Source organism: Neopelma chrysocephalum, unplaced genomic scaffold, assembly GCF_003984885.1.
Source record: "Neopelma chrysocephalum unplaced genomic scaffold, ASM398488v2 Primary Assembly neopelma1_143, whole genome shotgun sequence".
In the NCBI taxonomy this organism is placed as follows: Eukaryota; Metazoa; Chordata; class Aves; order Passeriformes; family Pipridae; genus Neopelma; species Neopelma chrysocephalum.
The window spans coordinates 6,870,782-6,897,710 of record NW_020897805.1 but is presented as its reverse complement, the minus strand read 5'-3'; the positions used below and the strand labels follow the sequence as shown (position 1 = coordinate 6,897,710).

The following is a 26,929-nucleotide window of genomic DNA, read 5'->3' as shown; positions in this document are numbered from 1 at the left end:
AGGTATTTGTTTCTTGAGGCAGATGTTATCTTCTTTTGCTTAGTACTTGTTCAGGACAACAGGGTTTTAGTACTTCAAATAATAATCCAAGGAAACTATTATAAAACTAATATATCCATACTTATACTACATCATTATTCCATTAATAATGAGGTAATAGACTGGCATCTATGTTCTTTGAGTAGCCTTGAAAATCTCCATGATTGCTGTCCATTTCTTTGCGTGGTTTTTGTTCTTTTTTAGAGAAGAGATCAGTATTAAATTGAAGATGTCCATGTACAATAACAGATTAAAACAAAATGCAAAAGAGCAGATGGATCTGTGGATCCAGGGAGAAGCAAGAATAAATCCTCAAGAGATGCTTTTTCAAAGATACCTTCAAACAAGCTTGGGACCTTGTGTGTCATTGGTGTGAAACAGATATGAGAAAAGTTCAATTCATTTAAGTTTTCCTTCTTGCTGTAGCACTTTTCCTTATGAAACACAATTACCACGGTAGGTCTCTCAGTGTATTCCCAATGGTCTCATCAACAAGAAATAGTGACAGGAAATCTTATAATGAAAATCCATAACATGCACCTCTTATGACTCAACAACAGGTACCATTAGAAAAGCAGGTTAAAAAGCAAGATTGAAAGGTCATCGTGTGATGAAATATAGGTTGCAATTGCAGACAAGGAAATGGCAGCATTATGAACATATTTTTACCCAATGATGAACAGCTTCAGACAGCACTACATGTAGAGGCAGTACATTCAAGGCTGCAGTACAGACCAGCCCAACTCTTAAGATTCAAGAGTGTAAAATCTAGCTCCAAGGTAGATTGTTCGCTCAAAGATGAAATCTTGCAGAGAGAAAAGGAGGTAGCAGCACCCAGTCTTCCTCCCAGAGTAGCAAAAACAAAAATCCAAAATGCTTTCAAAGCAATGAGATAAGCACATTTCCCCCTTTCTTATTTTCTTAATTTTCTGTATTTACTCCTTCCCTGCTTTTCCTTCTATTCTTCCTATTAACTGGCTTACCTTTTCATAATCCACTTATTTTCTGGAAGGCAGCAAGAAGCATCTGTTAGCTTAGAAAAGATCTCCATGCTTGTACTTCACTCCAGTATATTGGTGACAGCTGCACATTTCTACCAAGGAAAGCTTTTGTTTTTCTTAATTTCTGCTACCTACGATCTCCTTTTGTTTCCCTCAAAACTTACCTTCAGTTAAGTGCACTGCATTTCATTGCTGCTGCTGCTTCTGGGTATATATTGTTGAGTTTTTCTTTACTGTAACTCTATGAATTGACTGGCTATTTTTCATTAATTTTGCAGGGCTATGAAGAAAAAAAAAGGCAATTTCTTTACTTTAGAATTCTGCCATTTATTAGCATAATAAAACTCTCAAGAAATTGCAGTTTTCTAAGCAATATCATGTGCAGGGGAACTTACGAGGGCTTTCTTTTAAAGCTAGGTAAAACTTAGAATGAGAAATGGACGGAATTCAGATAGAAAAATTTAGAAAATTAGAATTTAGGGAATGTGCTCTGAAGTGACAATGATGATGCTGTTCTGATGTTAATCACATCAGAAGAGGCCACATAAGCTAGAGCTGGTATTTCCAATCCTTCTTAATGGCTAAACAAAACACAAGCAGGTGTTGGGAAGTGTGACACTAGAAATAAATAGATGTATTATTATCAGTTTCTGAATGTGAATTCCATATGGAATGAGTTCTTCAATATTGTGTCTATAAATATTCACAGAATTGTGTACCATGGTTTGAGTAATCTTCCAAAAACTTTGGAATTTGCATGTCTTCTAGCATGCCTACACCTTTTCCAAAGAGAAGGTGGCATTTTATAGTGGGGTTTTTTTGTTGTTCTTGGTTTGTTTGTTTGGGGTTTTTTTTTAAGTTCATAAAGGCAAAACAACGGTCTGCTAAGATGCCTAGGTGTCTAAATACCATCTTGATTGCTCAGTACCACCTCTGGACCCTCAGTCCTACACAGCCAGCTGCTGCTTTCTGGTCTCAGGGTAAGTCTGTGGATACCTTAACTTTAAAACGACCCTTTCCATTCTCCTTTAAAGTAGGGGTCCAGTTGTTCTGTGACGGAACATGTGCAGCTGTGAATAACTCCAGGCCAAGGTCGTTCTAGAGATGCCTTTTATAGAGGGAACAAGTGTAGAGCTGGTTTCTCAGAGGAAGCATCTGGTAGGTACTGAGGCCCTTTGGAAAAATTAACCATGAAGTTACAGTAACACATATGGGTTGGTCCACATTACACCTCAAAATACACGTCATGTATGAAAAGCACAGAGAAACTGCCTATTAAAGGCATGGCTATGACACTATCCAGTAGGTACATGTCTACTTCCCTCATGTTCCACTTCACTCTTGAAACAAATCAGTTGCATGCAAAACTGTTACAGTCCTGTTATTTGAGATATTGCCCTGCAAAATGAATGTCTGGAGCTGAAAAAAACCCACTTCTATATTCAGCAGTTTCTATCTGGCCATTCATGGGAACAGAGCACAGGAAGGTAACAGTAACAGTTTTGCAGCTCTCTCACTCCATTTTCTGAATTGACTGCCCTAATATTGTCCAGCCTACCAGTGAAACAATGCAGGACTATGGCTACACCATGTGACAGCCCAGAGTGCAAGAATGGCTGAGACACAAATTTCAGGTGGACAAATTACCTACTGTGATGATATTTTTTTATTTTTACGGTCCACAAGCTAAGCAACTACTCCCCAGATCTCAGCTCCTGGTCTATTTACATGGGGTTAATACATATAGCAAATGGATGAGGAACACATTACGTGCATCTTTTTTAAACATAAAATAGCATGATGATAATGTAATTAGTTGTACCTTTTCTATGTACAAATATACCAGCCCACTATCACTTATAACTCAGCTAGAGAAAATACCTGGTCCTACAGCAAAGTAAAGCTAGAAATGTCCAGTGTGTCTCTTGCACATCTAAAAGTGGAAAACATGACAAGGACAGTGAGAGAATTGCAGCAAGTCAAACTGTTTTCTTCAGAATAAACTGACCACTTACTGAGTAAAGTTTCTTCCAAGGCTGTTGGACTCCATGAAATTGTAAATATATTGTGTATGACCTTGTTCTGTCTCTGCTGTGAGGAATTTTGTAGGCCTGAATTCAAAAGCATAATGCCAAGTTTCAAGCTACACCTACCTATCTGAGCAATCACAAACTGCAGAAGGATGTTTTAAGACTGCTTCTCTTGTTATCAAAAGTGCACCACCAAGTAATGAGATTGTCAACAAAACCTGACAAACCTTGCTTTGGAAAAAAGAATCTGTTCACCAACACTGGTACTTCATACAGTACTCTATGAACAGTTCCTGGCAGTGCTTCTTGCTGCATCAGACACAAAAAAATTAGGATAGGAAGTTAGCATTCAGTGTAATTGGCCACAATCCCTTGAAAATTTTCTGGGAGTAGTCCTCTTTAGCAATTTGCTGGTAATTTCTCACCTTTCACTTGCTAGCAACATGAATAATGATTATAAATCAGATGCAAAACAGGAATAGTTTAGGCCTTCCATTGAAGATACTTTTTGGCCACAAGACCAGTGGCTTTGGAATTTTGTTAAATACTTTCAGTGTTTACTTTTATAGCTATTTATTACTACAGGTATCCAGAATGAGTCCCTGTTAGTCCTGGATCAGTTATTCAAATAAAGGACTGTAGTCTGGTGGATTCTTCTGCTGTCCACATGGCTCCAGTAGTAGCTCCCCACCTGATGATGTGATGATTTCTTCCTGAAAAGATAAAACCAATTAAAATATCAAAGGTCTAAGCCTTCCCTATCTTCTAAGAATAGCAATAAAGGCCATCATTCCACTGTAATTGGTAACCAATTATGAAGAAATACTTGATAAAATAATTACAGATCAGAAAAGGGATCCTAAAGACTAATCATTTTCTTCATGCTTTGTATATCTTGTACTTACCCTGGTAGTAACTTGTGCTACCATCAAATAATGCAATCAGTGTACGCAAGAGGCTGAGGTTCGTACTACTTGCAAGTTGCTCCACTACTTAGGAAAACCAGCTACAGATGCCTATAAAGGATGTTCTCATGGGTTAATTTAACAGATATATGCAGTCTTCATATGCTACTTCCACAGACATTCCATAGAATGAAAGAAGCTTCCCCGGGCAGACAGAGCAAGAGTTCAACGTTGAGTTGAACACAACACAACACAACACAAACAGCTTTCTGACTGATTACAGAAATGTGAGACATTAACCTTACTAGGATAAAGACAGTCTTTACAAATAGCACCTATTCTCATTAATTAAATACTCACATGCCAAGTGTGTATTTCCAGTAACTGATTACCAATTCACTTACTGTAAAAGTAGATAACCTGGTCTTTGCATTTATTCCAACAGTAATGATTGTTCGTTTTTGGTTTTGTAGAAGTTTAAGATTTATAGATGCACCAAAATGAGCCAGGATCCAGACATAGTATTGACTAAAATAGCAATCCTTCATTTGAACGTTTAGATCCAAGTTATGGATCTATATATGGGCCTAACATGTTCAAAAGCTATCTAGTTTCTATTGAAAATCAATGCAAATTTGGTGCCTGATTTCTTCCAAATGCATGCAGGCTCCCAGTTGTCATTCCTTCCCAATCACTACATCCGACTGAGAATAAGCTCAGAAAGTTACTACCCAAACTAAATGGTTTTCAGAATCAAAGAACCACAGAAGCATTTAGGTTGGAAAAGACTCTAAGATCACTGAGTCCAATCTTTGATGGATCATCACCTTGCTAACAAGATAAGGTTATGAGGAAGTAAATACAAATATTTAGCAATTATCTTTGAGATTTTATTGCTACTTTCCACACAGTATTTAAATGAAAATAATAAAAAAAGAAGATTCAGTTGCACTTTATTCTGTAAGGTTTATTCTTTCAGCTAGTGGTTACCACTTGTGTCTGTCAGCTGAGTTGCTTGAATGACCTGTTCTTATTTTTTCTAATCAAAATGAAGCAAAATGAATCAATAAGTATAAGTAAGTAAAAAATTAATTATACTAGTCCTGCTCATTTTGACTGAAAGTGAAAAAGACCCTCAAAGAGAAGTCCATGCAAGCCATGTGGTGGGAAAGTATACTCTTGCCAAAAATAATCCTGAGGAAAGCAGCACTTTCTCCAAAGGATACAGCAATAACTGCAAGAGAAAGTGTGCCCACAGCACAACCATTTACATACAGATTGCTTAGTTGGTTACCAGAAGGCTTTGGGACACTTGACAGTGTACTTCACCAGAAAGGGCAGGAAGAAAAGCTTCGAAGAAAAGCTTCAGAGAAAACCACGTGACAGACAGGATAAGATGCCTCCTGAAGGGATTGCCAAAGAGACCGGTTTCAATATAGCTATAAGCTAGATAGTTAAGAGAATTGTGTGTTGACATTAAAGATGAACCAGTTTCTCTGATAGACTTCCTACAGGGGCAGCTATTAACTATTATCAGGGGACACCTAAGAAAGTGTTGGTTTTTTTGTTTTAATGGCAGGAACTCAAAGTCATTCTGCGTCTGACAAGTGCTCTACTGCTGTCTGTAAATAGATGTGTCTCTAATACACTGATTGCTTAGCAAGAGGTGTGACGAAAATACAGGAACGTAGTTGGAGCAGAGCTGGTTGGAATTGGTTGTCATTATCACCCCTCTACAGGAGCAGAGAGGATATTATATGAGCCAGAGGTCCTATATCCAACACCTGACAATCTGCATTTGAGGCGTTGCATATCTGCTTTTCTTTCCCTGACAAGCCTGTGATTTGATTCTTTCCAGTTGTACTGGGTCTGGCTGGAGTAGAACTAACTTTCTTCACAGCAGCCTGTGCTGGATTGGGATGTTGTGTTTTGAATTTGTGGCTAAGACAGTATTGATAACACACCCTGGTTCTGGCCATTGCTGATCAGTGCTTGCACAGCATCAAGACTCTCTTTTTCCTACTTGGGCCCTGCTGGCAGAGTAGGATGGAAATAAGGGAGAAGCTAGGAGGGGACATAGCCCTGCTGGTTGACCCAAACTGGCCAAAAGGATATTCCATACCATATAGTGTCATGCTCAGCAATAAACACTGAGGCAGAAGAAGAAGGGAATGGGGATTTCGGGTTCCAAGGTGGCCATTGAGAGAAGATTTCTTCAAATTAGGAGAGGACTTATTTTTCAGTCAAATGGGACACCTACTATATCCCCATGTGGAAATATAACTTGTGGACATATAATGTAACAGTAATCTGTGAGGAGACACTAAGACAACACTTAACAGATGTTGCAAACTAGGTAAGGTAAAAAAAAGATTTAAAAGTGGGAGAATTTAGAAGAAAAATAACCTTTGTGAGGCTGAACACTTAAAAAATAAAAAGCTGTGAAGAAAAGGAGGAGCAAAAAATGTATAAAATTACTTAGAGACAGGAGTAAGAAAAGGATAGAAAAGGGAAAAGGAACTAGAAAAGAGAAGATGAAGAGAAATTATAAGGGTGGCTAAGAAAAAAAGCAATTAAAACTGATGAAGATGGAGAAAGATACAAGATCATGAAAACAACTTATGCTATCAGAAACAGTGCTACTCTTTAGTTACAGTCTCGCAACAGGAAACAAAAGTCAGAGACAAAGTAATTCAAACCCACGTAAAGTCGAGTAGTAAATTACTCTTGTAAGATTGTTTTGGGTAATAAGGAGTGACCCTCAACATGTCCCTAAAAGGGAACCCCTCCATGTTCTCTTCACCCTCTTTAATGCAGGGCCCCGCTCCCTTGCTTTTGCACATCACAGCCCTCACATCAAAGGTAGACAAATGCTGAAATTTCATTGAAAGATCTTTCTATGGCATTTCCAATCCAATTTTCCACAGGAAAAAGATTGAAAAAGCGTTAGCTCTGTGAGCCCTTATTAGTCCATTTGTAGCCAAGGAGAGCATGTTGTATAAGAGGACATAAATACATGCTGAAGCATTTTAAAGAAGGAGAAAAGCCTTCTGATTCACTGCAACAAAAGACACACACTATGAATGTTACAACTAGGCTTAGTGTAGAATATTCTTTCCCCCACTATGGCCATTATTATTTTCCAATGTGGTTTCAAATTGCACAGCTCCTCGTTAAATTATTAATTCATTCCACTCAGCTATTGATCTCTACCTAGCAAGTGTTACCTTGTGAAAATCGACCAGATCTGTGAGTGTTGCGTGTCGGTTTGGATCTACCCCCAAGAAGCTGTAGAAATCCCCTGAAGCATCAACCAGGAAGTGCTTGAACCCGCTTTGCTGGCGATAAGACAACGCGTAGCCCCAGATTTTCTCACTGACTCGCACCAGGAATGTGCCTTCAGGCTTATTCATCAACAACTCTTCTGCCTCCTGACGGCTGATAATACCTGGCAAAAAAAAACCCCTATAGTTATGCAGGTAACAAGTCTGTCAGAGGCAACCAAATGCAACAAATACAGAGCACTGGTGAAATTAAAATGGTGTCACTTCCGAAGACTGAAATGTTTACGTTCAGGAGTAGAAGCGATGGAGACAATATTTATGCTCTTTGCTTCTGAAGGATAGCTATAAGATAAAGTCCGGTGGGATAAGCTTTTTAATTCTGTTATTAAGAATTTTTTTTCCATCCTTACTGCTTTTCCAAAGAAAGTGCATGAATGCAACTAGCCTATCAGACTGGAGAATTCTGTACAAGTGACCATTTAAGCAGATTAGGATGGTTTGGCATTGCAATCTGAATTTGCAATACATTGCTGGTAATTGCAATTATATTGCAGTTTTTTGGATTCTGTTACAAGTATTTTACAGGTCCTAAAGAAGGAATGTAAAATAAGTGCCAGGAGAAAAAGTATTTGTCTGCTTTTGTACATACACACACACACACATATCCATAGATGCACATAGATAAACTGGAGCACAAAGAAATCAAATCCTGCTCATAGACATGGGTATGTTAGATTACTTATTCACAGGTTTGCATTTCTAGGAAACATTGTCACAGAGGAAAACAAGAAACAAAGATCATTCTGCATTTCCTTCTGAGACCTTTCAGGCTTGATAGCAGAGTAATAGTCTCCTCCAGTTAAAAACTGTAGCTGTGAGTTAAAAGAGTCCTCACGCAAAGAAAACATTGAAATTGTATTTGTTGACCAGAAGTGAGTTCATCTTTATAATTCATAGTGAACAATAATGACCTATGCACCTTGCTCTACAACAAGAGAAGACAAAATTAGTTGGGGCTTCTTGCAGTATGTGTCATCCTGTGGTCACTTTCTCTGTGAGCTAGTTTACCTCTCTGGACAAGCTCAATCAGGAAAAAAATTTTCCCCCTGTACCCTGGTCACCAAGCAGTTGATTTATAGGTGAATTTATTCCTATATTTTATGACAACCTTATTTGTCAGGGTGAAATTATCACAAATTCAGATTTTCAGAGTAAGAAAAGGAAAAGGTTTAACAAGAATAGAGCTCTCAAGAACTTTCATTTTATTCTTCTATGTTGGAAAACTCTTCATCTCTCTTTTTCTTTCTGAAAGGCACAACACTTCTTTCCTAGGGCATAACACTGAAGTTGCTGGTACTTCTGCCTGCAAACAGTATATGACAGACAAACCCTATTCTGATCACAGCCCGTGTAAAAGGTGTGATCAAAATTGCACCCAGCACTGACTCAGGTCTTACCATCCACCTAGAAAGCCTGGTTCCAGTTTGTCTGATAGGCCTAGAGGACAGTAAGCTCATGTCTCAATCATCTGTGAAACACCAGATGCTCACTTTCATCAGGAACAGATGTGGAATTAGGCCTTTCTGAACGTGAACCTGGAGCAGGTTTCAATAAATAATGTACATACACGTTCCAAAGTTACTCTCTGTGAGGTCAAACTTTCTCAAAACAATACATAGAATCATAGAATCAGTTGGGTTGGAAGGGACCTCTGAGATCATCAAGTCCAACCCTTGATCCACTACCGCCATGGTTACTAGGCCATGGCACTAAGTGGCACATCCAGTCTCATCTTAAAAACCTCCAGGGACGAGGAATCCACCACTTCCCTGGGCAGCCCATTCCAATGTCTGATTTCCCTCTCTGTAAAGAATTTCTTCCTAATATCTAACCTAAACCTCCCCTGGCACAGCTTAAGACCACACCCTCTTGTCTTGCTGATAGTTGTCTGGGAGAAGAGACCAACCCCCACCTGGCTACAACCTCCTGTCAGGGAGTTGTAGAGAGTGATGAGGTCTCCCCTGAGCCTCCTCTTCTCCAGGCTGAACAACCCCAGCTCCCTCAGCCCCTCCTCATAGGACTTGTGCTCAAGTTCCTTCACCAGCCTTGCTGCTCTTCTCTGGACCTGCTCCAGCACCTCAATATCCTTCCTGAACTGAGGGGCCCAGAACTAGACACAGTACTCGAGGGGTGGCCTCACCAGTGCTGAGTACAGGGGAAGAATCATTTCCCTGGTCCTGTTGGCCGCACTGTTCCTGATCCAGGCCAGGATGCCATTGGCCTTCTTGGCCACCTGGGCACACTCTGGCTCATGTTCAGCTTCTTGTCAATCCAAACTCCCAGGTCCCTTTCTGCCTGGCTGCTCTCCAGCCACTCTGTGCCCAGCCTGTAGCTCTGCATGGGGTTGTTGTGGCCAAAGTGGAGGACCCATAATGTTTAATGGAACTGCTTGTCATGGTAGAATCCTACACATGTCCTACTAAGAGTTTCTATGGATTCCAAGTACTGAAAAGCCACATTGCTTTACTGTAATAATAAACGTAGCCCAGAGATTACCAGTTTGTACAAAGAAGGGTCTACCAGAAAGACCATCGTTTGGAATGCTGTAATTAAACCCACAAGGAAAATTATGCCTGAAGGAGACATAGGAAGGGACTGAGGAATTCTGGGTCTTAAAAGCAAGCATTTTGTGATGTTAGGAAAGAGAAAAGCATCTCCTTTCATTTTTTTGTCTAAGAAAATTAATTTCTTTTACAGTTTTACTTGGTGCAATGGGGCTCAGAGGTCCCTACTGAAATGTCCTCAGTATTAAGAAACACACATATATAATTTGCTGAATGACGCTTATTTCTCTGTTCTGAAGGATACTACATCATCTTTGCACCAGACATGTGAAACAGGCAGTAAACATGCAAACATAAGCATTTGTTTAGAAACAGCATGTAACTGCTCAGCCAACAGTGTCAATTTTGTCACTTTGCAAAATTAAAAATAGTTTTATTGAAAGTATTCCAAAATGATTTGTTAAAAATTCTCGAACTCTGTTCAGATAAAAAGATAGTACCAATATGAATCCATAAGATACAGCATTTTATGTGAAGCCATATCATTAGATAACAATACCAGGTGCCATGTGCCAAGAATTACACAAAAGTTGATTCTGAAATCACATAATCTCTTAACCCAGACTTCCCTCAAATTGCCCTAATTTAAATATACATGAAAGGTTTTGTTAGTGATTATGGTGCCCACTTCCTTGACAAATCTCTGCTGGGAAGGTGTAGATGAGCCACACTAACAAGCCCAGAGCATTCAATGACAGGAAAGGATAAACAGTCCCATCACCAGCAAATACTGCGTTCATTACAATAATCAATATTTATACTGTAATTCCAGATTGAAACCATACAGGTAATTTTTGGCATAGGAACTGGGTGCTGTTACAACTACCCATTCTCTAAGCAGTGTCAGAACTGTTATGCAGCCCTGATGGGGAGCGAGGTGGCCTAGATAATTTAACCTCTATGAATATAGAGGATTTGCAAAAGAAGGGAGCTGTAAAAAAATAGAGGTTTTATTATAGAGTGGACACTATTCTTAGGATATTTCTAGGGTTTGAATGACCATCACTATCAAGCATACAATATGAAATTCATTTAGCATTGATGAGTTTAATAGTAAACTATCTGTTTTGGTTTTACAATAGTAAACTTCTACTGGAGGAGCTAAGACACTGCAGGCTTCCATATGATGTTAATCTTCTTTGCCAGACCTTGTTTTTGTTCTGGGCACTTTATATCATTGAGTAGGTGAGAAATGTTACATTGCTCACAGCCAAGTTCTTTTTTTAATTTTCTTTTCTGCTAAAAATGGTGTAATAAATTATCAGCCTGATGCTTTCTTTCCTTTCTCTCTTCTGGTTCTGTTAACAGCCCATGAGGAACCATCTCTCTCCACCATCTCCTCCCTCTCCTTGCCTCCCAGTTATTTTGTTTTTCTCTGGTTGGTTCAGTTCTTCAGTGGGTGGTTATTACAGCAATGAAAGTCTCCCTCTACCCTTTGAAAAATATTATCCTGTTCTCAAGACAATTGGAAAAAGAGTGGCACTGTTCACTTCTGAGACAGCTGTAGAGAGATAGACAACATCTCTGAAAACCCTACATGAACATTTGAAATTGTTTTGGGTAAAATCATGAAACTTTGGTTTCCCAAGGCTCCAGTAAGAGGTTTAGAATCACAGATGCTCTTATTTGTGTTAGTTAGGGTATTAATTAGAAATATTATCTAGAAAAGAAACCAGTGATGCTTTGAAAACTAATTTTCCCCTCACTTTCAATCTTGCTATATATTGTCTTCTGAAACAAACCAAAACCAAAAACAAATGAACAAAAAACAAAAAAAAAAAAGGAAAAACTGCAACATCTTCACTTGGTGTAAAGCAACACTGTGTCGAACAGTAATCTTTTCACATAAATAATTTAAATAAATATCTCACAATTAATTGATCTATCATCAGTATCATCATTTTAACTCATCATTTGGCCAAACCCCAGCGTATTTGGACAGCAGCTACTCCACTGAAACACATCTTCTACCTGTCATGCCAAAGAATTTCTCTCAGATGTACAAACTGCTGTTGTCTATAACAAACCATAAAGGAGCAGTGGGGTTTTGGCTGAGAGAGGATCAAAGGTGTAAATAACTCCTCTCAAAAGCATGGAAACCCTATCAGCTGGCTTGAGTTTTAGCCCTCTGCCCCCCAGATTCACTGCATGTATCCATCACATTACGTCCATCTACCTGTCCACTTTTAACATTCTAGTTTTGCAATGCTTATAGATGTCAACATTTTGAATTCTTAGCTAGAGAATAACATTTTGTGAGACAGTTATTTCAAATCATAGGACATTCATCATCAACTGACATGTTCCCAATTAACACCCTCATTTATAAAATACGGGGCCTATAATGAAAATTTTTAGATGATAGGCATGTCTTAACATCTTTGTTGTAATTATGTTCTTTTCACTGTCACCAGTCTTCCAGAAAAGAAAAAGAACATCCTAATATTTAGGGTATATTAAACTCACATGGGAACTGGAGGGTTCATTATGAATGTAGTGAGCACAGCTAAGAAGTCTTGATGCTGCCTTCCAATTTTACAGCAGCCTCAATAGCAGAAAAATGCTATTGTGAAATATTATGCAATGACAATTCAGCTTCCCGCTCTTCTTTCAGCATTATCCTCCATACATCCTTGAGTGAAACTCAGGAGGTGAAATACATAAATATTTGCTACGAGAATGCCACAAAAAGTGTGAATCCAAACTAGAAAAGCTGATGAACTTTACCAACAAGGCAAGACTAAAATTATTTTTTCATTATTATACAGGTCAAGTTACATCATGTCCATTGTTGTAATCTACCAGTGGCCTAATGCACCACATGTAACAATAATATCTAAATATACGGGTAATTTGGCTTTTAATGGTCAGTATATTTTAATATACAAATGTGCATTTATATATATCAAGAGGCTGGGGGACAGCAGGTACAAACACGGCCCAGAAGCCCTCACTTACCCTCCTGCAATAGAAGGTATTTGCTCAGACGATGTTTTCTCATCTCATATTTTTTCATTAGCTTGATCTCAAACACTCTAGTGCATGAGGTTTTATTCACAGAGAAAAAGTGTCACAAATACTGGCGTGAATAAATGAGAGCAATGTAATGAGAGCAATCATGCCAAAAGTGCTTTCATGACCATTATGAAAAGCCTTCTATTTCATGCAAAATTGATTTGTTGAACAATTATGAATATTCACATGTAATCAATGAAGAAGAAAGAGATTCATCCTGTTTATACATCTTAAGACATCTAACCAGGGGAGCATGTGATTTAGGTGACTAATTAGGATCCAAAACAGAGGGAAGTCAATATCAGCATCTCTTTTGTTTCCAAGGGGATTAGATCAAAGCCCAAATATTCCTGGCAATCATTGCATGAATGACTCGCATGCTAAAGGTTATACAGACACATTACACATAGAGCAAGTGTAAACAAAAAATAAATGAGTAAATACAAGGAATTATGAAAAATTAGCAGGTAACTCCTCAATAAGGTAAAGGACTATATTTGCTTAATTATACAGGCAGATCTAATCAGTAATTTGAAAGATAGTGATAAAACATCCACAAGGGTTAGAAGGATCAGTTTGCTAAGCATCAGTCAATCCCTTCAATTTTTTTGAGCTGAAAAACTGAGCTAGACAGACATACTACTCTATCTCATTTGGAATAAATCATTTCCCAGTGGTAAAAGATCAAATCTCAAAAAAAATTCCAAATCAACTTTCTCTCTCCAGGACTTAGTTTAAGAGTCAAAAGTTGGACTACACCTCACTGTGAAAAAAAAAAGAAAAAGAAAAAAAAGCTGAAATAAATTTCAGAAAAGAACACTATAAAAGCCTGAAAATAACTTTGTATAGAACAGATTTTAGCGTCTTGGGCCTTTTGAATCAAAACAAAAAAGTTCTGATTTGAGGAAAGGAAAATACCTCATAGCTTTTTCTGCCTACTTCACTATAATTTAAAAAATCATGTAGTTGGAAAATCAAACTTACTTGGGACCAAAATCTGAATAAAAGACATCAGTTTTGAAAGAAATAACCAGAAAAGTAAAAAAATTCAGAAGGGATTGATCCAGCTGCAGCCAGTGTGATTTCTGAGGAGCTCAGAGCCTGTGTTAACATGCCAGCATTAACATAAACCACAGTCAGGAGGAGCAAGAACAGCTTCTAAGAATTAATCTATGAACCTAATGGAGGGGGGCAGAGTTTTCAGAGCGCACAGAATATGAAGATACACACGAGGAATAAACACAAGGAAAGATGGAATCCGAAGCTGGAGAATTAAGGTTTAGAATAAATCTGACCTTTTTGAGATCCCATAGTAAGGCGGGACAGTAAAGACATGGAACAAATACTCGAATGCATGACACTACCAACCATCTCTGGTCTAGGAGAAGGTGAAAAATCTGGCTCCTTCAACCACTCAGAAAGATCAAAAGCATAAAAGCAGGGAAGATGAAGTGATTGCTTCCCTGCAGTGCAAGAACTAGAGCACAGCTACAGTGTATACTCCCAAGGAGAAGCAGTCTCTACATCACAGCAAGTTCCTCAGGCTGACTTTTTCAATTCTCTCCCACAGGTGGAATTCTGTATGTGGACTCTTAAACTGACTGAACACACTTATGGTTGTTCATTGGGTGGGACACCATTAACCTATAAAACTGTGCTGTCTAGACTGAATATGTTATCCTTGAGATTAACAATGTGACATATAATTTAAAGAATGCTGTTATCAGTTATGGTGATGGAATGAGCTGTGACTAAAATAGTCAAAGGATAACATACATATTTAGGTCACATCTTGTCATTTTTCTGGTATTTCCAGGAGGAGTAGCATGCACAATTAAATACATGCACAAATATTTGCAGCAATAGGATCTTACAGTGTACTACTCTATTAAAGAGGTTTCATCCTCTCCTTCCTTTTAGTCACAATACTTTTTTGGATAGTGCCACAAAACAAAGAGTGAAAGAAGAGATCAATAGCATCATGTGAGAAAAGCTGTAGCTGAGTGGTAACAATAGCTCTGCCTCTGCTATTTCAGAATAAAAGCAATACAGCCTAAAAAAGCAAAGCAAGGGAGTAAATCAAAGACGTCTGATAATAGAAACAAAGCTGTTGAAGGTATTCACCATCTGCTGTTAAGGCATGATAAACTCACATGGGACTAGATCTTCAAAAGATTTCTGTTTCCATTTAGGCATTGAAATAAATGGCCAGGCTTAAAAAAACCCCAACAAACAACAAAACAACAAAAATCCAATAAAAACCCAAACAAAAACCCAGCACAATGACTGGTGGATTTTTGGTTTGTTTTTTTTTTTGGGGGGGGGGGTGGTGGGGTTTTTTTTTTTTTCAAAACCATTTTTTCATGGCCACAAGTGTCATGACAAGAGTCCAAGAGACCAGGCTGACGAATTCCTATGTAATGCTATTAGGAATGCAGATATTTCATGCTGTGCTGTATGATGGTAATCTAAGTCCTACTAATATTTATGGATATTGATAACAGAGAAACTATGTTCAATAGGGCACAAAATTCAAAACCTAAAATATGGGTAAATAAAACCTTCCTATCTGCATAGAACTGCAATGGGAGGCAAAGCTGGGATGCATTTAGAAATCAACAGGTAAAATACACATTTGAAATACACTGGCTACATCACATATGGGCTACTTGAGTACTCAGGGGTCAGTATGGGGCCCTCCTCCTCTGAGGTATATAGTGAAGTGACACTTAGGGACCTTTTGGTGAAAGCTTTCTTTGCTCCACATTCACCACCTTCTGTACAATCTCAGGAGTCATGCATGCAGTAAAACATACCTAAGACGGAGATAAATGCGTGCTGTTGAAAGGTGAGCAGGAGTCCATTACCTATTCTTCACCATTCCTTTCCTTTGGAACCATCCTGCTACATGTGACATACTCAGAATTGGGAAACCTTGCTCAGCATAGAAAGTATGGTCTGGGCTACACACAGACATGTGTAGAAAACCAAGGCCCAGAGGAATATGTATTTCTGATGGCAAGAGATCCCTTTAGGCAGGGATGAGGCACACTGATAATGCATCATGCCCTAAACAAGCTCTCCTTGAAGGTGCATAGGACTATCTTGAGTCTCTATGCACAAAAGAAATTTATCAAGGAAAAGTATCATAGGTAAAAATATATACACCCCATTTTGTTTGGGGGTGGAGGGAGGGGTTGTGGGGTTTTTTGGTTGGTTGGTTTTGCTTTTTGTTATAACGTGGATTCAGCTGTCTGTTCTGTCAGGGTACTGCAGATCTTAGAACAAAGAAAACTCAGATCTCAGAAGCTTTCTTAATTCCCTAAGAATGAGATTCTTTAAAGCAATTAAAAACCTACTGAAATTCTGAAAGAAAGGGGTGCCTTACTCCCTTGGGAATCTTCAAAAATCACATCTAAATGAGTAATGCAGTTATAATGATTATTTTTCTTCAGGTTTACAGAAAATCAGGTGTGCTACATCCATTGTTGCCAGTCTGGCTCAGTTAATTCCCTATGCACTCTGCAGAAAATATACCTCCTAACTGTCTCCTTTAAAGTTCATTCTACATCCAAACTATCAAATACTGTAAAACCTCTTTATACACACTGTCAAAATATTTACACCTTATTCACCAGCAAGCAGTGCAGCACATAAAAGAAAGGCGTTGGCATTACTTGTCTGAATACACCACTGTATAATAAAGCTGTAAATTTTTCTGTTAATGTCTCCTCAAAGCCTAGTGTTGGTTTCTTTCCTTCCTTCCTTTCAGATCAGCCTACAGAATGCATTAGCTGGGAGGAAAACAATTTAATCTCTCTCTTCTTTTTGTACATTATTAATTGCACATATCAGAAGAAAAAAAGTAGCACAAAGTACCTTTAACTTTTTACCTCACATACATTTTTTTTTCTTTAGCTATAGGTTCTGCTAACCTGAAATCCCTGCATTAATCCTCTGCTATTATCCTTTAATTTTTCTGAGTTTTCTCTTCTTGTCTAAATAGCTTCCGAAAAGAAGCTTATGTTAAAAAATGGAACAGTTAACCATTCCACTTTCAGTGGTTTCTTAAACTAAATTATCTGTGTACAGTTCACCATGCATGATCAGCAAATTGACAGAAATTATGGATCAAGAATATTTCATTTTTTATTGTTTTCACTGTTGGAACACTGTTGTGTTTCAAAGTTGGAAGCCTCTATGTTCTAGTGAAGTCAATTGAAGATCAACAACAACAGGGGGGTTGGGTGTTTCATTTTGTTTCTGTTTGGTTGGGTTTTTTTAAATCAGTAAGTACTTCCAGGCCTATATAAACATTCTAGGCATTTCCTTCAAACAGCACGGAAAATAAGCGTATTCATGAGGATGTCTCCAAACTTGAGAAAATATCAGTACACTGATCCAAACAGGGAACTTTACTACAAATATTATTCCCATAGGATGCATTTACCTCCTTACAATACAGATGGGATTGAATTTTTATTTCTATTATGTATGAAGAATACAGCAAACTATCCAGACTATCAATAAAATTCTGTGATGGGTGTGTGATGTGACACATGCAAAGTAGATATTAAGACCTTGCTGTATCTTCTTCTGAAACACAAAAATTTGCCTAATCAGTAAAGCAAACAGTAATATCTCATGAGAGCCTGACAGGGATAGAAATTGTACAGTGGTGTAATAAAAACAGAGCAAAGGAACTGATTTATGCTCTGCTCCTGGTTCAGCAAAGAAAAACACATCTGTTCTGGTACAATAGTCACTGGCATTGTGATTTGTGTGAAAATTGAAAAGCGTGGCAGCTTTTTTAGAAGGTTAGTGGCCAGTATTCACCATCATTTCTCCAGGCAGACAATACGTTTGCATTCATTCAGTCTCTGTCTTGCAAGCAACAGAAGACAAAGAATGGGAAATCCTGGCTTGTGAGCATCTTTTGCAAGCACTTCACTTGTTTCTATAACTCACCTTGTTACTTCTCATCTAAATTCTCAAATTTTGCTGAATTTGAAAATGAGAGAGAAAGTCTTCTAGTCTGCAAATTATAGCTAAATCAAGGAAAAAGATGAGAAAGGTGATATGTGAAAGGAGAGGAGGGGAAAGGAAAAGCCCTCCTGGGATGTATTTATGTTCTCATAACTCCAGTCATCATTAAGTTCCCATTTCTCCTAAATACTTCTGAGGGCAACATGGATGTGAACAAGCATGTAAGACTGAGCGTCTACCAAACCAATGCACAAAACACAACGAAGCCCAGAGTGAGATTTTTGTTTACTCTGGATTTCTGCAAAAAGGCAAACTGGAAGAATTAGTTAAAAAGGAGTCTTTAAAAGGAGCCTTTTAAAGGAGTCTCTTAGTAGAATCTTCCTGGCTTTGTACGACCTATTCCAAGGCAACACTGCCAGGTGACACTCCAGTGGGAACACATAGACCGAAGACAGGAATAGTGCACAGAACAGCACAGCGGCTAAATAGCCTTGGCTGGGATGACATTCCTGCAGAGACAGGGTTTCAAAGAGCCTGGCTGATGGGAAGTTGCTGGACAAGAGTTGGGAGGTACAGTTCTAAACACACAGAAACTGTCAGTCAAATTGGGGGTAATTGTTTCTTGAATCAGAGGCTCCTTTAAAAAAGAATATAAATAAATCTATAAAAGTCGAAATTATTTGCAATTCAAAATCATTAATCATGGACACTTTAAGCACTGAAGGTATTACAATCAGAACTTTGTGCCAGCTCTCTGACTTGCCATGCAAGCTGCATTTGGGACCTAAAACTCTACACACCTGCTCACTGAGCATGTGTAAATGTTACCATTTCACACTTTCTGCAAATGGAAGACAAGTATGAAAAACTGCAAATGTTAAAACTACCATCAGCCTCAGGGATTGGTTTTTGAAAAAAACATGTTTCATCAGATTTTTATCAGCTTCTATTTTTCCATCATGTAAATAAGTACCGAAAATACAGAGAAATTAAGAAATCAGGCCCTTGTCCACATAGACTGAAGTGAAACAACCAGCTGCCAAAGAGCTTTCTGATAATAACAGTAATAAATTACTGAGCATTGTAATGTGCTCTGATTTTATATGAAAAGGAATGAATAAGACAGCAACATTAAGTCCTAGTACAGTTCCCCGTGCCACTATTGCCATAGTTGTAAATGGCTATGAAACAAAGTCACTGGATTTACTAAATGAAGAAAAAGAATGAATTTCTTAAAAAATAGGAAGCTACAGGCAAAAATCATCAAGCCAAGTGAGAAGCAGCAAAATGAACAAGAATATTCTGAAATCATGAAGGCAACATGATGCAGAGACTGAGTATAAAAAAACAAAAGCAAGGCAGATGTATCTATATCACTACATTTTATGGGTATTCCTGCCTTTATCAGATCTCCAAGAACCATACAAAAAACCCCAAAACAAAATAAAACAGCAAGGGAAAACAGTGCATTCAGTTGTGAGCCAAATTATAAAAAGCATGCCATTCTTAATGGTTAAAACACAATAATTAATTTTAAAAAAGATAAGAAATTCTCAAGCATTCTTTCTTTCTCAACGTTACCATACAGATTGCCAATGTGTCTGGTATTAAAGCAGTATAATGTCTTCATTACAAAAACAAAGAATGTTTAAAAATATCTTCAATACATATTTCAGTTTGTCCCATTTTTTTAAAAATTAAGATAAAGCCCAACACTTCAAATTTGGATTTAGAAACTGAATTTACTGTCTTTATCAGAGGGTTGACATATTTTATTTGGGTATAATAACACAATCAAAAATACAGATTATGGCTTCAGGCAAACAGGAAATATACCCTCATGCTATTTAGAAAAAAGCTTAAAAAATGAGATGTACTGGACAAAAGCACATTTTAGAGCACATGAAGAACAATTATCATGTTAGTGTTTATAAAAAGGAAGGCAACTGGACTGGCTTTAGACTAGTAGATGGATCCAAATAATTTTCTATACAATTCAAATTTTCTACATGATGCATCTCTGAATGAATACTTAAAATACTTTCCATAAAGGCAATTAATTTACAGTTCTACCTAAAACAAGCAAGCCTCACAATTACTGCTGTGAAACAGAGGGGTAAGATTTTGACATGAGTAGATGTTCAAAATCCACTTGTACGTGACCTGAAACCCAAATCTCTCCAAACACATCCATGCTTAGTAAGTCTTATGCAAATGTCAAATTTCTGTGAACAGAGCTCTTGAATAGTCTAACACAAAATGCACAGCTGGGTGGGAAAGGTTTTGTAATTTTACTGGTTAACAGACAAGTAATATCTCGGTGGATCATGTTTTGAGCATTAGGAATGTTCAGTACACTGGGAATACATTAGGAATACAATTTCATTAATTTAGTAGTCTCACTGTAAGAGCATTTGCCCAGTCAAGGGATACCGAAATGTCTACAAGTTAAATGAGTTCCATGGTAGTAAACAGAATATTACATTACAGCCCCTGACAAGCTGCTAATTTGCTAGAATTGCTAATGTTTTCTACTGGCCTTTTTGTATTCATACTGATTTGTAGTTGTGTTATTTTAATTTTAATTTGCTTTTTATCTGAGTATATGCAAGTTAGATTTCAATTCTTCATTGCATCCAACAACACTCATCAAACCTCTAGTTCAACCTCCAGCAACAAGAGCCAACTTCTGAACTCTGGAGACTCTTCTACATCAGCCCAGAAAAGCAGCCCAAGGCTCATTTGGGTGGGGAGGGACTAGAATGGCATCGTCACAGAAGGCAGTGAGCTCCAGCTTCTCTCTTCCCACGATATGTCTCCTTGCAACTTATGACACAGCTGAGGGCTTCTGTATGCTCCCAGCATGAAACTACTAATTTCAGAAAAAAAATAGACTATTGTCATAAATTGGGTCGACAGTTCACAGCCACTTTGACATATGAGTATTGTGAATATACTGAGTAGATGCCAGCTGATAATGGCAACTATATAGTTCTGCAACTGGCTCTGCAATCACCAGAGAAATTTGTGGGTATAAGATACGAAAACTTTCCAGCAGGCTTTAATGGTAACATTCTTAACTGTAAATTATACAGAAGAAAAACAATGGAATGCATTCTCAGGTTGGTTTTAAACAATAAAAAAACCTTCTCTTATTTTTTTTTAACAAAAATACAGTCCACGATCAAAAATCTGATCAACCCCTCTCATTTTTATAATTAAATCAATAGAATACAAAAAGTACAAAACTAGGACATGTATACAAACACATGCCCATAATGGTCTTCAAAAGCACATATATCTTACAGTTCACCTAGAACACTATAATCTCATGGGTGTTGAAGAAGCTGTCAAGATAAATTTTCCATAAACTTAAATGACAACTGCACTAGTAAGTCACAGTGTCAGCAGAGCTCTCTCAACAGGAGAAAAATAAAAGTCACAGTTGACATGGAGCCCTGGAATTCAAATTTTACAGCTGAGTGTTACTGCAGATAACTAGGCAGAAAATAATACTGTGTTCTTTGCTTTTCATGCTTTTCTTACAGGTGAAGGAAAATGGTTTTTTCCTTAAATATATTCCCTTTGTGTAAGGTTTAAGAATGCATAGATTTTTTATGTACACTAGCAGTCAAATCTCAAATCTATTTACATCCGTGAAAAGCTTCCAGATGACAACACTGAGCTCATAAGAAATCTTCCTACATGATTTTTAATCAAGTAATCATTAGAACTTTTATTGCTAAAAGGGACACAAATTTAAATCATGGTGTATCTGAAGTATTTTCCCATGTTCAGGTTAAAACAGCAATTCCAGATAGATTTCTACAAAGCATTTTCTGTACATACTTAAGAAACTATACTTCTTTATCTAGATCAAAGAAAAATAAATCTATGGATAATATTGATAAGTAATTTTTCTTCTCACACATTTGGCTAAATTTGGGAACTTTAGGTTGACTTCGTTAATTACAGTGCTTTCCAGCTTCTTGCAATGTTCTTGCATATTGATTTAGTGCACTGTTCCTCAGGGGAAAAGCTTACCTTTAATCACTCAATAAAGGGAAGCAGACACTGAAGCACTGTTGAAAGTCAAATGAGAACAACACTGGGATAGTAAAAACTTCACGTCTAATGAGCCCAGTATAATAACCACGTGCAGCTCTGACAGTGATCCAGTTCTGGACATCCTCTGGGGTTTGACACAGTTCTCAGTTAAGCCACTAAAAAAAAGCCACTAAATTGCCTCATTTCCTACAGCAGTGGAACTAAGGTAAGTGAGCTAGCACCCAGGCTCAAACTCACAGCAGGATAATCTGAATTAGGTGTTTGAAGCCACTGCTTAGTAACAGAAATTACTTTAATGGAGGAACCAACTTCATCTCAAGTTCTGAAAAAGTTACAAACAGAAGCAAACAGAATTTTTTACTTAATTTTGAATTCAGAGTCTGGAATTAAGAGTCTTTCGTTCATGCTAAATTTCGTGAATGAAACTATTCCAGTTTATATGATAAGAGGAACTGGACACAGACAGCTACTATGCAGAATAATTTGTTGCAACCACCATCTTAGATCTCAAAGTTTCTCTCCCCACCCTGTAAACAGTAGTAGCATGGTTAAGAGAGAAAAGAGGAGAGGAGGCTCTGTCCCAAAACTAATGAACTGTTATTTTCTTGTAGCTTGGATTGAATATCTATAAATGTTTGCAGGTCACTTCAAGTACAGAAGATTCTGTTTATCAAGCATACTGGAATGAGTTTCCAATAGCCACACACACTCATGTAAGATCCATGCTGTGTTCAATATGAGAAGCAGTGGTAACAGCACTGGAAGAATGTTCTGTGGAATTACATATAATTTAGATCTGAGTCTTCCCTGTCATGGATTAAGAACTTATTGTTATTATATTATAGATGCTAATCTTGGGTAGAGAGGTAGGGTATGAAGCAGTCAGAGCCAATGTTAATCAGTGTGCAAATCTGCACAGCTCTTTTGGACTATTACCTCTTAAAAAGAATCATGAGTTTGTGATTTGACAGTCTCATTCACTGAAAGGCCAGGAGAAGAAGAAAGAACTGACTTTTCTGAAACAGAAGAGGGAAGGAAGGGAGCTGTCATTCCCTTAACAGGGGAAGGGTAAATTTCTGTTTCCCACACTCCACCTCATTCTGCTTCCATGCCAACATCACGTAGTGAAGTCATACATAGGTTAGCTGCCTACAGAGTCACAGAAACCTCTTCCCTTTGTTTTTGTATCATCTCCTACTGTTTATCTCCTGTGGTAAAACCACTTGAAGTGTCATGATCTGCTCCTAACTGGGTGAACTGGAGTCAAGCTATACCAGCAACATAATTTCACACAGCCTCTTGCTTCACCCCTGCGTGACTACACACAATACCTGCTGGTACCCTGTTTTAGAGAGTTGTCTATGCTTAGCAGGAAATTAGTATTACCTCAGAGGAGCTGTCAAACTAATAACTTGTAATCTTTCCCCTTGGGGCTGGATCAATAGGACTGTGGTTTCAATGTAACAAGACATAAGGACCAGAAAGGCATCCATCTGCTGGGAAACCAGTGAGATTTACTGACCTTGGGTCTGCAACTGTTTGCTGTGCTTTGAACAGAAAATATTGCAGATAAAATAATAAATATAACTTAGTCTATCATAAGCTGAAAAAATATATAATGAAACCTGTGAAACAGAAAGCATATTCTTGTAAGTGTGCTGGCAAGGGAACAAGAGCTGGAGGCATGGTTGATAAGCAGTTAGATATGGACTAACAATAAGCAGGATATCAGCAATTCATCCAAGACTAACAAGGTTCTACATAGGACACCTGTGGTATGCCAGAGGGGGTGATCAGGAAACATCGAGATACAGCATTTAGAGATACACAGTATGAGCTGAATGTCTCATGCTGGCAGTGACTGACATCTAAGTGTGCCTTGTGCATGAATAAACTAACCAACTAACACATACACAGCTGCCACTGACAGGACAAAGCATGATCCTGCAGGTAAGGACCAGGCTGCAATAGATGTAACAGGGCACCACAGCTCTAATTCAGGCTGCTGGACAGACGTACAAGGCCGCCTGTGTTCGCTTTGGTCACCATAAACAGTCATCATAATTTCTTCCAATCTTACCATAAACAACCTTTGTAGATGTCAGAGCTTTTTACTTGTATGTAACACTCCTTATTTTGTGCAAAAGCATCAGCTTTATGTCTTTAGATATGATTTCTTCCAAATAACTCATGCTCTTATATCACATGGGTTTTATAAATGTCTTTATTTCCAAACACTAAGAGCATTATCTTTCTGTTCAGAAACACTTCCTTTTTTTGTTTTATGCAATGTGATAAAGAAAGCCTGAAGCAGCTGCAGTAATAGAAAAATGAACTCACATACGGTCCAGTTCAAAAGAGAGCTAGAACTGTAATGTAAAATCACAGGTAAATACAGTAATCTACTAAACAAAAATTATAATTGCTCACAGTGGCATGCTGTAGTAGAAGCAGATGGAGAATAAAATCTTAAAAGTACTTTAAATAAAGAGGGCAAGACATCTTCAGGACTTTCTATATTTGTTCATTAAGACATTAGTAAATTCGCCTGGGAGTAAACTCTATGAAAAACCTGCTGAATATTCTTCACAAATGCAAAGAATTGTCGGACATAAACTTGACAGGACACTTTTTTAACTTTATTTTTAACTAGCACTGTACTGTATGGGCTCTGCACCTGACTTGTTTGTGACCATGAAACTGTTAACACATCAAAACTGTTTCCCCTTTATGGTCACATGTTTTTATTATCTCTGATTTTTAGTGTCTACAAAATCTGCTCCAAGAAATTGCTGCCTTCTATCTTTAGAACATGCCTAATCTTTAGAATATAGCTTCCAGTTAAAAAGCAGGCAAGAAGGACGATGTATTGTAAAAGAATAAGAAAGCTCATTTCACATTAGCAATTAGCCTATTTACATTAATTATTCAATTGCCTCATTCTACAATTTCCCTGCTGTTCTTTTGTGCTTCCTTTCTCCTTGCAGCATGGTACAGCTCACATTACCTCACTTTGATACTTTGCTCGCTTCCAAGGGGAGCCATGAGTCTAAAACATTTATTTTGTTTGCTAATAACCTGTCTGTGTAGACACTTTGGAACTCTAATGGCATGAGAAAAACAATTCCAAAGCCTTCAAAAGAACTGACAAACTGAAACAATCATTATGACCCAAGTGGAATCACTTAGTATGTAAAGGATCATCTTTTTTCTCAGAAAACAGCAAAATACCTCTCACTTCTTAAGGAAGAAGCTCAGAACTGAATTAAAGCTGAGGAAGCATTTGGGTTTTGTCATGTTCTGGGTCTGACTTAAGTCAGACATCCATAATCAAGCACCAGAATCCACCACAGAACCTCAACACTTAACTCCAAATACTGTCTTATCTTTGAAAAATACTAACAGAACATATAGGAGATGTTTGATAAGAATATGTTCAGGAAATACAAAAAAATGGTGTTCCATCTCACAGCAAGTAAACAGATAATCCTGACAATAATACTGGCTCTAATAGCTATGTTTAAATCCACCCATAGAGAGAATATATATGAAGCTGCAAGAACAAACTGGTTCATGTATTGTGCCCCAATAAAATCTCTATGTGTAGGTTATAAAAATTACTGCTTCATCATTATTTCAAAGTAAAATAAAATTACAAAATAGTAACACAAAAATAGTATTGTTACTATTTAAAAGTGGTGGTACCAAACTGGAGTGAGCCTGTCCCTCAGTCTTTCAAATGCAAAACAGACTTTCCAGCCTCACTGAGTGTTTAGCAACTCCTTTATCTAATACAGCAGAGGACTCTCATTCATCCCACGTCACCATTGTGATATGAATATCATCATTCCGTGCCTGAATCATTCTGTGCCTGCTTTTCAGCGATGAAAAGCACGGGACTAAGCAGCTCTGGAAACTAATGTGCCCTGTTTAACCACAGAATGGGGACACTAGAGGTGACAGCAGCACATGCCTTCCCACTCAGGTCTAATGGAAACACCTCGACCCATTTTCTCATGTAGGGTTGTGTGATGAGAGTGTAATCTGGCATCCAAACTTGCCCCCTAACTGTTCTTCCTGCCAAGATTCCCCTCAAAGGTAACGTTCATTCCTAACAAAGTTTTTTGAGAAAACCTCACAGACTAGAAATGGCGAGATTAGTGATGATGATTGATACTAAATGACGATGGCATTACTTGTTTTACACAAAGTCAACTGAGCAGCAATAACCAGCAGCCCCTGTTGACCTGGGTGTATCCCTGCAGCAGTCACAAGCCTCAATGTTTACAGATATTCAAAATGTTGATCCCAGCTGTGTCTGCCCTCTCTCTTTGACAACAGACTGGTACAGAACAGAGAAATCTACTTTTTTGATGTAGAGAGTAAGACATAACCTCTTTGAAATCTACTGTCTTGAAAGTCTTCCTTTTTTTTTAATTCTTTCCCAGGCAATGATTCAAAATAAATTTTGATATTGTCTAACTCTTTATCTCACACTTCCCCTTCTTCATTTACTGGTATAAATTAGAGACCTGAAGCTGTCCCGCAAATGTGTGCAAGATAGCAGGTACATTGTCATTCACAATTTTTATTTTAGCTGCTTCTATCATTTGAGTCAGGAATTCTCAGATTCCATTCCAGAGGTTTCCCAGACATAGAATGTTTTAAATAGCAAGTTTTGCACATACCTATTTTTTCATGCATCCTTCAAGTCCTGTAGAAGACAGTGGAAAAGCTGTCAATGAATTCAGATTTTTAACAAGATTTTGTATCTTTTTTTTCTGACAAAACACCCCTTCAACAACAATTCTAGTAATGAAAAAATCCCAGACCCCTGGGGCACTTAAACAGAGACTCTGTCTGTGCACTTTCTCAAAGAGAAGTAAAAGTTAGATAATGATAAAGCAAGGAGTTAGAAAATAGATCATTAATATCAAGAAGGTTGTACTTCTGCTGGATTTACAACACTTGCTTTTC

The 26,929-nt window shown here is 37.8% G+C and overlaps 1 protein-coding gene across 5 annotated transcripts in view; it reads right to left on the bottom strand.

Annotated features, from left to right (window-relative positions):
- Nucleotides 1–2,562: 2,562 nt before the first annotated feature.
- SH2D4B (SH2 domain containing 4B) overlaps nt 2,563–26,929 on the bottom strand; it is a 68,140-nt gene continuing 43,773 nt past the window's right edge. For 4 of the 5 annotated variants that reach the window (XM_027700269.1, XM_027700271.1, XM_027700273.1 and 1 more), the window contains 2 exons: nt 7,203–7,423; nt 2,563–3,783 (listed from right to left, as the gene is read on the bottom strand). In XM_027700269.1, the coding sequence (XP_027556070.1) occupies nt 3,691–3,783; nt 7,203–7,423 (314 nt within the window). In that variant the 3' untranslated portion in view covers nt 2,563–3,690. The remainder of the gene's footprint in view (nt 3,784–7,202; nt 7,424–26,929) is intronic. The other variant, XM_027700270.1, reaches the window with a different exon arrangement.